General features: G+C 43.1%; 1 protein-coding gene across 1 annotated transcript; it reads right to left on the bottom strand.

Annotated features, from left to right (window-relative positions):
• Window positions 1–4,012: 4,012 nt before the first annotated feature.
• On the bottom strand, window positions 4,013–4,867 carry LOC106723073 (olfactory receptor 14A16-like). Its single transcript, XM_014526568.1, has one exon. It carries the CDS (start codon window positions 4,865–4,867, stop codon window positions 4,013–4,015), a length of 855 nt encoding a protein of 284 aa, XP_014382054.1.
• Between the last annotated feature and the right edge of the window lie 6,987 nt (window positions 4,868–11,854).

Below are 11,854 nucleotides of genomic sequence, written 5' to 3'. Positions count from 1 at the left end.
TAGACATCCGTAAGAACTACTTCACAGTTAGGGCGGCTAGGATCTGGAACCAACTTCCAAGGGAAGTGGTGCTGGCTCCTACCCTGGGGGTCTTTAAGAAGCGGCTTGATGCCTACCTGACTGGGGTCATTTGAGCCCAGTTTTCCTCCTGCCCAGGCAGGGGGTCGGATTTGAAGATCTACAAGGTCCTTTCCGACCCGACTTCTAAAATTCTATGATTCTTTGCTGTAACTTTAGCCCATTGCTCCTTGTTCTGTCATCTGATACCACTGAGAACAGTCTAGCTCTATTAAATACCCTCCTCTCTTCTCTAGAGTAAATAAGCCAAGTTCCCTCAGCCCCTCCTCACAGGTCATGCCCCCCATATCTCCCAGTCCCATCACCATATTTGTTCCCTTCTGCTAGATGCTGTCCAATTTGCCCATAGTCTTTCTGCAGTGGGGGGCCCAAAACTGAACTCAGGACTCCAGATGTGGCCTCATCAGTGCTGAATAGAGGGGAAGAATAACTTCCTTTAAGCTACTGGCAACACACCAACCAATGCAGCCTGGGATGCTGTTTGCCTTCTTGACAAAAAAGACTCACTGTTGACTCATATTCAGTGTATTGTCCATTGGATTTGGTTTACTCATATCTGATTCCCTAATTCTGCCTTGTGTTTTCCATTCTTCCCCTGGATTTCTCTCTGGATCTGGTCGTTTGGCTCCTAAACTGTGACCTGTCACCTAGCCCCTCCCTTCCAACAACTTTTTATTGAATGCCAATTTGCTAACTATGAACTCAATCCCATCCTCCAAATCATTAATGAAGATACTAAACAATATTAAACCCAGAAGAGACCACTAGGAAGACCCATTCAATATTTCTTCCCTACTAGATTTTAAACTCTCGGTGACTGCTTCCTGAACACAATGATCCCACCAGTTATCTAGCCATCTGCCTTAGAGTAATTGTGAGGCTTGTGGCACACAGTTCCAAAAACCTTATGAAAGTCATGGTACATTGCCTCGTCTTTATCCAGAGAGGAGGTGATCTTGTCAGGCATGACTTTCTTCGATGTATCCAGAAGAAATGCAAAACTCTAGAACTCCTGGTTCAAAGATGGTATCTTTTATTAGACCAACTAAGAAATTGCCATGACATCAATTGACTCCTTTATTGCTGCTTCAATACAAGCAGTGCTGCTGCTCCCAGGCAGTTGCTTTTAAACTTTGGATGGACCATAAATCAAAAAGAGGTGGAGCTTTACACCTGCACCCTGCCCTGCCATGCGCCACTCCTAGGGCCATTGAGTAGGGATCTCAAGCTCATTTGGCCCTGTGGGCCAGGTGAGTGGTGTAGGACTGGTCCCTAGACTGGATGCATGGCATTGGGCTGGCCTCAGAGGCTGGACTGAGTCCACAAACTGTCCCCCACATGCCAGATCCAGCACCCATGGTGCCCAACTCAAGCTAATTTGGGACTGTGCCTCACATGGTGCCTGTTCTAGTTGGTCCAGAGAGAGAACTTTGTGCAGTTCCAGCCCCAGGCCAGCCACAGTGGATGCTAGGTCCAGTCTGTAGGGGACCCATGTACTGCTTCCCCCTGCATACTACATCCAGCACCTGCCCTGGGACCTGTGCTGCAGAGAGTGGCGATTCCTTGACTTCGGTGGCAACCACTTCCCCCTTACCAGACTGTTTTAAGGAAGCAACTGTGTAGCCCTCATCTCGTCCCTGAATTCACTTTAACTGAGATATCATGCAATCATCAGGGGGAGATGGGCAAGGGACCCCATCATCCTGTTTGTCCTCCCTTGTCTACTTGCTCTTGAAACAATTCCAAGGATCGCAAACCTACAGTATCTTTAAGCAGCCTGTTCCAATATTTGATTACCTTCTGGGGCAGAAAATTCCTCCTTATTTCTAACCTAAATTTCAGCTGCTGCAGCTTAAGGGCTTTACTCCTAAATCTGTCCACTAACGCCAGAAAAAAGCCCATCTGCATCCTGTCTGTAGCCACCATTCAGGTATTGGATGCCTGCTATCAAATTTCCCATATATCTTCTCTTCTTCAGACTAAATATCCCTAGTGCTTTCAGCATTTCCTCACAACTCATGCTTTTCAGGCTTCTAATTATTTTTGTCTGTGCCAGACTCCTCTTGTTTGTCAGTTTGCATCCTTCTTGAAGAGTGGAGCCCCAAACAGGACACAGTACTCAAAGTGAAGCCTCAACAGGCATGAATAGACTGGAAGAATCACTTCCCTTGATTTGAAAATGGCACTCCTGTTAATACAACCCAGGATGTTTTTAGGAACATGAGCACGTTCTGGGCTCCTTTTCATCTCATGCTCCACTGTAACCCCAGGCCCTTCCCTGCAGTCCTGCAGTCTGGCCAGTTGTTCCCCAGTCTGTATTTGTTCATGTGATTATTTCATCTCAAATGTAGGACCATTACTTCACTAGGATGGAGAAATGGCCTACAATCCATGAGATGAGATCCAACAAGGACAATTGCCCTTTGGAGCAGAGTTGTAAAATGCTGGACTGTACGCAATACCAACCATCTTGGTGTCATCCACAAATTTGCTAAGTGTGCACTTGATCCTGTTATGCAAATTATTAATGAAAATGTTGAACAATACTGAGTCCTAAATCCTACTAGACATAAAGCCATTGAGGAATGTCAATATGATGAAATAAGGATACTGTCTACATGAGATGATAACACATTCGGCAAATCCTACTGTGTATTAGTGCACCACAGCAAAAGCCTGCTAATGCACAGTAGGTTTAGGCTACTGCATTTTAATGTCATGAAAGACGATGCGCTGGTGCTATTGCGCTGTAGCACTGGTAACTTAGTACTTGTTATTACAGGTACTAAACTTAACGCACAGTAACAATGGCACATTAGTGCATATGTAGACATGCCCCCAGGTACATATCTACCATACAGATGGTTTCTATCATCTCCTGCAGTGAATAACCCAGCAAAGGGTTACTGCAGTAACTAACTTCTTCACCTCATTTTTTCCACTCCCTCCTGTTTCTCACTGTTGGGCTACTAAACAGCTGAGCCTGCTTTTAGCTCTGCTCCTCCATTATTGGTTCTAATTTGTTGGGCGATCAAATCCTATAGGAACAAAGCAATGTAGTTCAGGTTACTAACTTGCAGCATGCCTTTATTGGACAAGATTGAGGGGGGACACAGAAATATAACCATTATTAGATCTACATCAGAGACAGAATAATTGTATTAGAAAAAGGTAGATAGACTAGAGGAAGATCAAGAGCTGGCGATAACAATGAACCATGAAATGATTGGGGTTAGCTTAACTCCATGTGAACAGAAATATACCTGTTCCTGGCAGGCAATTTTTTGTAAATTTTGACCAGAGAAGAAATTGTGGTGGGGGGCAGGAGTCTGGGGGTGGGCAGAGGGGATGCCCCCTCTTGATCTGGCCCTGGATCCTCTACACCTCTTCTGGATCTTCCCCTAGCACCACGCTGACTAGGGAGTCATAACAGATATTTTTGTAGCCGGCAATTTTTTTCCAGCTGCAAGGGTGTATTTCTGTACACTTACAGAATTGGAGAAAGGAGCTTGCGGGCTCTTGAGAGACTGCAAAATGCCTTCCTAGACTGAGGGCACAGGAGTAGGTTTAATGAAAAAAAATCTGTCTCCTGCATTGGGGAACGGCTGTTGTACTCGGACTTAGTGGTGAGAGGGACAGAAGCAGGGGAAAAGAAACAAAACAAAAATACAGAGTCTAAATCCAGAGGGGTTCATAAAGTCAAAATTTGAAAAGGTTTTAGAGGGCTAGGGAATTAAGAGTTTGATCTTAGCAAAGCATGGAAAGGAGAAAAGCAGCTGCCATCACCAGAGGACTAGATTAATTGATTCATTGTACTGTAACGGAAAATGATACATTATAATGTCTCCTTAGGCATCAGTAGAGCAACGCAGAATTAACAACATTTTCAACACTTCATGTGGAATAAAATAGATTACACAATTTGAGATGATGTTTAAGATGTGACATACATGATTAAAGAGAGTAAGAAATATGTACCTACAGTACAATAATTAGGGAAAGTGGAGGTGGGCTTTAAGTAGGCAAAGATGGCAGTAAATAAAAGCAGTGAGACCACCATGATGTGAGGAATGCAGGTGGAGAAGGCTTTATGCTGACCATCCTCAGAGGGGATTCTGCGCACTGCAGTGAATATCTGAACATACGACACTATGATGAATGAAAAACAGCCTAAGCCGAGACACATGCTAAAGGCCAAAATTCCAATTTCTTTGGTGTTTGCATCAGAACAGGAAAGCTTGAGTACCTGGGGAATATCACAGTAGAACTGGTTTATGACGTTACAGCTGCAGAAAGGTAAATTAAAAGTGTTACCAGTGTGCAGTGCAGAATACAGAAGAGAAATAACCCATGCGCTAGCTGCCATTCGGGTGCAAGTTCTCCAGTCTATTAGCATCTCATAGTGCAGTGGTTTGCAGATGGCGACATAGCGGTCATATGCCATGATTGTAAGGATGAAGAAGTCAGCTGTAACAAGGAAGACAAAGAAGAAGACTTGTGTGGCACATCCCGCATAGGAAATTCTCCTTGTGTTCATTAGAGTATTAGTTATGGATTTGGGGACAGTCACAGAGATAGATCCAATATCTAGGATGGACAAATTCATCAGGAAGAAGTACATGGGGGTATGCAGACGGTGGTCAAAGACTACGACTATAAAAATTAGGAGATTCCCCATCATTGCTATCAGGTACACTGTTAAGAAGATGACAACATGCAGGATTTGTAGTTCCAAGGATTCAGAGAATCCCAGGAGGATGAACTCAGTCACCGTTGTTTGATTAGACATTTCCTCCTTCAAGACATTACCTGTTGTCTGTGGTGGGAGACACAAGGACAGCTGTCAAATGCAGTCACCCTGATTCTCCTGTCGTTAGCCTCTCATAGCTTTAGGACAGGTGCACATTTTCCAAATTCAAAACATTGTTTCATGGAATATTTGGCTTTTGAACACATTTTCAGGAAGAAAGGGTTGCTTTGAGGAGCATACTGTTGTTTTCCTCTAAAATATTATACAGTCAAAAGAGAAGGTTTTATTAATCTCTCTAATGTCACCAAATACCCTCATAGAAACTATGACTTGGTTGTACCCGCTATTTTGAAGGGCAGGCTTTAAAGCCGAACCACCTTTCCTGTCATAGAACTGTTTTCTTAATGAATCATAAATATTCTTTTAAATTTAGATATGTCTGATTTTGGCAAATATGTTGGTCTAAATGTTACTTTTATATTAAAAGGCACATTCTTCACTCAGCACCAGTGCACAAGATTCATAAGAGCCACTCACTCAGAGTTGCAAATGCTTGATACCCATAGAAATCAGATCATAAATGAGGATACTCTTTGTGCAGCTATAAAACGAAGCTCCAATGAGCTTCATAAAGCTTCAGCCCTTTATATCATGAGAAGGTCTGCTCCAGTGCAATATTGTTTAAAAATACCATGCATTAAATACCTATTCAAATATTCTTATCAAAATCAATTGCCTATCAACATGAAAAGCTTGTCACATTTTACTGTGAAGCTATTACATTAAAATAACAGAAAGGCATGGTTCTCTATTTCCAGGGACGTAGATAAACACACTTTAAAACCACAGTGGGATATAGTGATTCAGCTCCAAGCTCTGCATGGCTGCTTCCTCACAAGTAGAAATTGCTATGTGCCCCAAAGCCCAAGGCTTCTCTGTGCCATGAATTAAATACTGCACTTTTGAGTAGATATTAATTAATATGAGACTACAGAGTTACTATATGCCACAGTATTTACACAGTATTAGGAAGGGGGCTCAGAATTGTAATGATTTAGGAATTTTTTTCACTAGTCATATTCACTTATTTTATCCTTGTGTATAAAGAAACTAAAAATTAGATTGAAAATAACAAACTTACAGGGCTGGTTTAGAGTGGTTTGTTTTTTGTGTTCCCCCAACTTCTAATGCATTCAGTTTTTCAGTTCTTCCAGGATAGTATAGTCATCGTCCATCTTCAATATCTGTGCATTCTTTCCATTGGTTAACTGGGTGCAAAAAGTACAGACCCCTACGAGTCCTTCACATCTATCACACTTCTCTGTACTAACAGTGGATGCAAACCAATTTTTCTCTGAAGATATCTTGTGTGTAACTGGCCTGAAGGAGCTGAAGCTGCAAAGCAGCTGTTATGTAGGGTCTTTTTTTTTCCTAGGGTCATGTGGGACTCATTCCCAGGAACCCTGCACAGCTCAGAAGCAGAGACCAGAAATAAATATTTGAAGACAAAAAGGACCACTTTGATGTACTTTCTTGACCTCTAGCAAGCCACAGGCTGTAGGATATTACTTATGGTCCCTTCTCCTACCAAAGGTCTCTATGAACTGTGCCCCAAATAGGCCATTGTATGTAGGCATCAAATGATACATATAGGTACCCACTCATATTTAGAAAATATCCTGTGTGGGCTTTTAGTTTACTCTCATAACTTAGGTGATTTTGTAAACCTCACTGAACACGTCTTCACGTTGCCACATGGTGACACTGTTACTGTGCCATACTTTAGTTCTTCCTTTTGGAAGTACTAAAACATGGCGCAGTGACTGCCCGTACTGCACTGTACTGGTGGTGCACGCTGTGATTTCCCCACTACGTTGCCAGAGCAGTGCAGTTCAAGTAGGGAGTGTGCCACTACGGTAACATAGCTGGTGATCACATGTAGACTCACGTGATCACTGTGTCACCATAGCGCGGTTTACAGTGATGTAGCACATCACTACATCACTGTAGGACAACATGTTGACACAACCACTAAGTGCCAGAGTACATCTTTCAAAATCTGGCTGCCTCTGCACACCTACCCCTGTGTTCCTCTTGCTACTTTCCACGTGCTGCTCCTCTCTCAAAGTGCAGGACTCATTAAAGTTGTTTCTTATGAAGTCCAAAAAGCTAAGTGAACAAATCTTGGGCACCCAAGTCCCTTACAATGCTTGAAAAATCACAGTTTGGAGTGACATACAGCCATCACCCATGAGCAAGACCCATAGAAATCTTGAGAACTACACTCATCTATGCAACTTCTCCATGTGACTTGTCACTGCCTTTTCTATTCTTTTTATCTCCAATTTGTGCGATAAAAATCTGAGAGTGTAAAACCAGTCACATATTTTCTAAGCCTTTGCAAGAGTCTGTCTATGTCCTTAGACCAACACGGCTACAACCTAAAAACCAGTCACATGAATGATTTCGTTTTGGGATATTTATTTTTAATCAAACTGTTCAACAATTCCACCAACACATGCCAGAGCTGCTACATTATTTGCAAACACATTTTGTCTGGTTTTCACAGGAGAGCAGGGATTGCCAGAAGCCAGAAAGCTGAAAAGAGTCCACCCTAGTAGCTTCCCTGCAGTATCCCAAAACAAAAGTTTCAATGTGGGAGGAGTTGCTCTGAGTGTACCCCTCCACAGACTGAAGTTTGGGTTATATTTACTGGGCCCGGTGCTGTTCAACAAGTTTATTAATGATTTGGGTGCTGGCACTGAAGCCTTCTTAAAGCAAGTTTGCCAACAACACGAAACTAGAAAGGCTTATGAACAGGTTGAAGGATGGGAGCACAATTCAGAAAAGATCTTCATAGATCAGAAAACTGTGCTGAAGCTAACAGGATGAAGTCCGACGTTGAGAAATGCAAGGTGCTACACCTCAGGGAGAATAATCAGTCATTTAAAATTGGTGATATCTGGCTAGGTGGCAGCACTACGGAGAAGGATTTTTCCATAGTTTTGGTAGTGTGAGCCTGCAGAATGGTGTAGTGGCAGAAAAGGAAAATGAAGTTTTGGGATGTATTAAAAGAAGCATTAGGTGCAAGATACAGTAGGTGATAGTGACTCTCATTTTGTGCCGTTAGTAAATAGTGTCGATTATGTGTAACAAGTGTGTCCCAGCTAAGGTTTACTAAACATATTTATAATGCTTGCACATTTGCTTTATACATAAATTTGGTGGAAACATATTTTTTAAATGTTTGTTGCCAGCCATGAGCTCTTTGAATACATAAATCAAAAAAAAAAAAGGGTTGTAACACGCAATCAAATACATCACACCACTGTTTAACTTGAACTTGTTTTGTTTGTTCTTCCAGCTCTTCCTCTTTTCTCCTTCGGTTCTACCAGAGCTTCCTTTTTAACGTGGGTTGCTTTTCATTTTCCGGTTGACCTTCAGTTAAATTCTCTGTCAAATTTTGGTAAAGCTCCAGACAAAAACTTGGAAATCTTCAACAAAATGGAATAAATCAGTCTTGCTTAAACATTTGCCCACTCTTCACGAGCTTTTCAAAACTTTTCAACCTTCTCATACAGCTGATGAAATCATTTCCTTCAGCATATTTCCAGAGAATAATAGCTGAAAACTCTGGTTAAAAAAAAGATAACTATATTGTCTACTTAACTTAAAAAGTAATTTGTTGAACTCTGAGTACCTCTTAGCTTCTCAGTCTTGCTTGCTCTCTGACTCCACTCTCTGCCTGATCTCTTGTCTCTTTGGTTTGTCTGGTCCCTGGAGTCTGCACGTTCCTCCCACCCCCATGTTGCATCTCAGTTCCTTACCGGCCCCAGAGCTGGCCACCCATGACATGGTATGTCATGGACTCTTTCTAATTTGTCCACATCTTTCTCACAGAGGGGTGCCCAAAATTGGACAAACTATTCCAGAAGAAGCTTCACAAATGCTAAATATAATAGAAGAAGTGCACTCTTGGTTCCTATTCCTCAGTGACCTGATCCATGGTCTTTTCTGGTATTTGGGTATTGCTTACTGGCCTAAGATTCTCATTTCCTGTCTTTCTTAAGTAATGGCAATACATTTGTCCTTTTCCAAACATTATCTGGGACCTCATACTACCTCCAGAAGATCTCCATGATATTCACCACATTTTAGATAACTGTTTACTTTATTATGAGAGCATTGCAAGCCTAAGGAAATTCAAAGTGACAGGCTAGAATCCCCAGTTTGTGTAAAGTCACATAGTTTCATTAGGCTCAAATTCCCCAGCTCACCATAACATTGCTAAAATCACTGGGTCTGATCCCTTTCCAGCGTAAGTAACTACTCACCTATCTCATTAATGCAATGACATGCATCCTGGATGGTATCTTTTTCATGCTTGAGGTACTGGTGGATTAAAAATAAATCCTTTTCATAATAAAAAAGATGGGGGTTTTTTTAGGTGTAATTGAAATGCTGCTAGGCTGTAGTGGCAGAAAGTGGGGGTTCTTGTTTTGCTTCCAGGGACATGAGTTAAAACTTTACTTCAAGCTGGTACTTAAAACTGCTTGCAGGTAACTCAGCTCTACACAGTACCTGGTCTAGCTGAGGAGTAACACTTACCATGACATGAAGCTGACAGTGTGTGCCAGTGGCTATAAGACACTGAGGTTCCTTGAGTATATTACCCCAATCAGACATTACACTTGTCAAATTGTGATATAGCTTAATGGCAAATTGGTGGTTTGGCAAATGATAAGAGGTAGAAACAGGTCTACAGGTTTGTGTTTTACACACCACAACACATAAAAGCACACTTATGCCAAAGTTCATGTGCAGTATCAGCTGGGGAGACTCAAGGGATGTGGGGGTGGGGCAGGTGGCACAGACTGTCAGCACATCTTGAATTTGCTGAATTGTCCAAATCTGTCCAGTCTGTACCCAACATTTATAAAAGGCTCGTGCTGATAGGCATTCTATGGTATTATTATTATTATTATTATTATTACCAACTGACAACCGATGCCCATGAAAAAGCAAACTTGCTAAATGGGTACTTTGCATGAGTCTTTCATCAGTCCCATGGGACACCGCTGCACACTGTGGGTCAGGGAGGCCCAGCTGAGAGAGATTCCTTACCCTCCATCAAAGCTGACCTCGTGAAGGAACACCTTGGCAGGTTGGGTACCTTCAAGTCAGCTGGCCCTGACAGTTTACACCCAAGGGTGGTCAGGGAGCTGGCGAGCATCATAGCTCATCCCATGGCACAGATCTTTGAGAACTCCTGGTGCTCTGGAGAAGTGCCCAAAGATTGGAAGAAGGCCAATGTCATGCCTATCTTCAAGAAAGGGAAGAAAGTAGATCCAGCAAACTACAGGCCCATCAGCCTGACTTCTATCCTGGGGAAAGTCTTGGAAAAGATTATCAAAGAGGCCATCCTTAACAGACTAGCTGACAGCAATATCCTGAGGGATACCCAGCCTGGGTTTATTGCTGTAGGTCTTGCTTGACCAATCTCATTTCCTTTTATGATCAGGTGACCTATCACCTGAACAAGGGGGAAGAGATTGATGTCGTATATCTTGACTTTAAAAAAGTCTTTGATCTGGTATCCCATGATCACCTCTTGGCAAAACTGGCTAACTGCGGCCTCGACCTCACCATGATCTGCTGGCTGGGGAACTGGCTCCATGGTAGGACCTAGAGGGTGGTGGTTGATGGGAGCCAATCGTCTTGGTGCGCTGTGACCAGTGGGTACCCTCAAGGCTCTGTCCTAGGGCCTATACTATTTAACATCTTCATCAGCGATGTGGACATTGGTGTCAGAAGCGGACTGGCCAAGTTTGCCGATGACACCAAACTCTGGGGTAAAGCATCCACACCTGAGGACAGGAGGGTGATCCAGGCACATCTTGACAGGATCAGGAAATGGGCGGACGAGAACCTGATGGTGTTTAATACCAAAAAATGCAAGGTTCTCCACCTTGGGAAGAAAAACCTGCAGCATGCTTATAGGCTCGGCAGTGCTACGCTGGTTAGCACTACAGATGAAAGGGACTTGGGGGTCATGATTGACCACAAGATGATCATAAGCCTTCAATGTAATGCTGCGGCTAGTAAAGCGACCAAAACACTGGCTTGCATCCATAGATGCTTCTCAAGCAAATCCCGGGACGTCATTCTCCCCTCGTACTCGGCCTTAGTGAGGCTGCAGCTGGAGTACTGCGTCCAGTTTTGGGCTCCACAATTCAAAAAGGATGTGGAGAAGCTTGAGAGAGTCCAGAGAAGAGCCACACACATGATCAGAGGTCAGGAAAACAGACCTTATGATGAAAGGCTGAGAGCCCTGGGGCTCTTCAGCCTAGAAAAGTGTAGGCTCAGGGGTGATATGGTAGCCACCTATAAGTTGATATGGGGTGCTCATCAGGATCTGGGGGAATGTCTGTTCACCAGAGCACCCCAAGGTATGTCAAGAGCGAACGGTCACAAACTCTGCTGTGACTGATTCAGGCTGGACATATGGAAGAACTTCTTTACTGTCCAAGCCCCCAAGGTTTGGAACAGACTGCCCCCGGAGGCGGTTCAAGCACCTACTTTGAACACCTTCAAAACACATTTGGATGCTTATCTTGCTGGGATCCAATGATCCCTGCTGACTTCCTGCCCCTGGGGCAGGGGGCTGGACTTGTTGATCCTCCGGGTTCCCTTCCAGCCCATATGTCTATCAAATCTATGAAATCTATGAAATTTTTATTATAGTTTCTTTGTTTCACTGAAACTTTTGAAACTAGACTGACCAAATTCTCTTATAGACTTAAGAAGTATCAATTATGTGGGATGTTTATTTCTTTGGGACTTTAAAACATGCACCTGAAGGATCTGTCTGATGAGGAGGCTGTGTCCCAGCTGCTGAAAGTTTGTTTGTTTAAAAAAAAAAAATCATCCTGACATTCAGGCAGTACAAGCTAATAAGCTGAGCAGAGCATGGCCCTGCTGGTGACCCAGTGGCAAGTCTTGGCCTTGTGGACCCACTGTGGCCAG

This window comes from Alligator sinensis, unplaced genomic scaffold, assembly GCF_000455745.1.
Source record: "Alligator sinensis unplaced genomic scaffold, ASM45574v1 scaffold427_1, whole genome shotgun sequence".
NCBI classification, from domain to species: Eukaryota; Metazoa; Chordata; order Crocodylia; family Alligatoridae; genus Alligator; species Alligator sinensis.
Note: the sequence above shows the minus strand (reverse complement) of the source record. Positions and strands in the feature narration are given on the sequence as shown.

Excerpts from the sequence above, each read along its gene's own strand:
- LOC106723073 (XM_014526568.1), bottom strand. The coding sequence starts at position 4,867 with ATGTCTAATCAAACAACGGTGACTGAGTTCATCCTCCTGGGATTCTCT.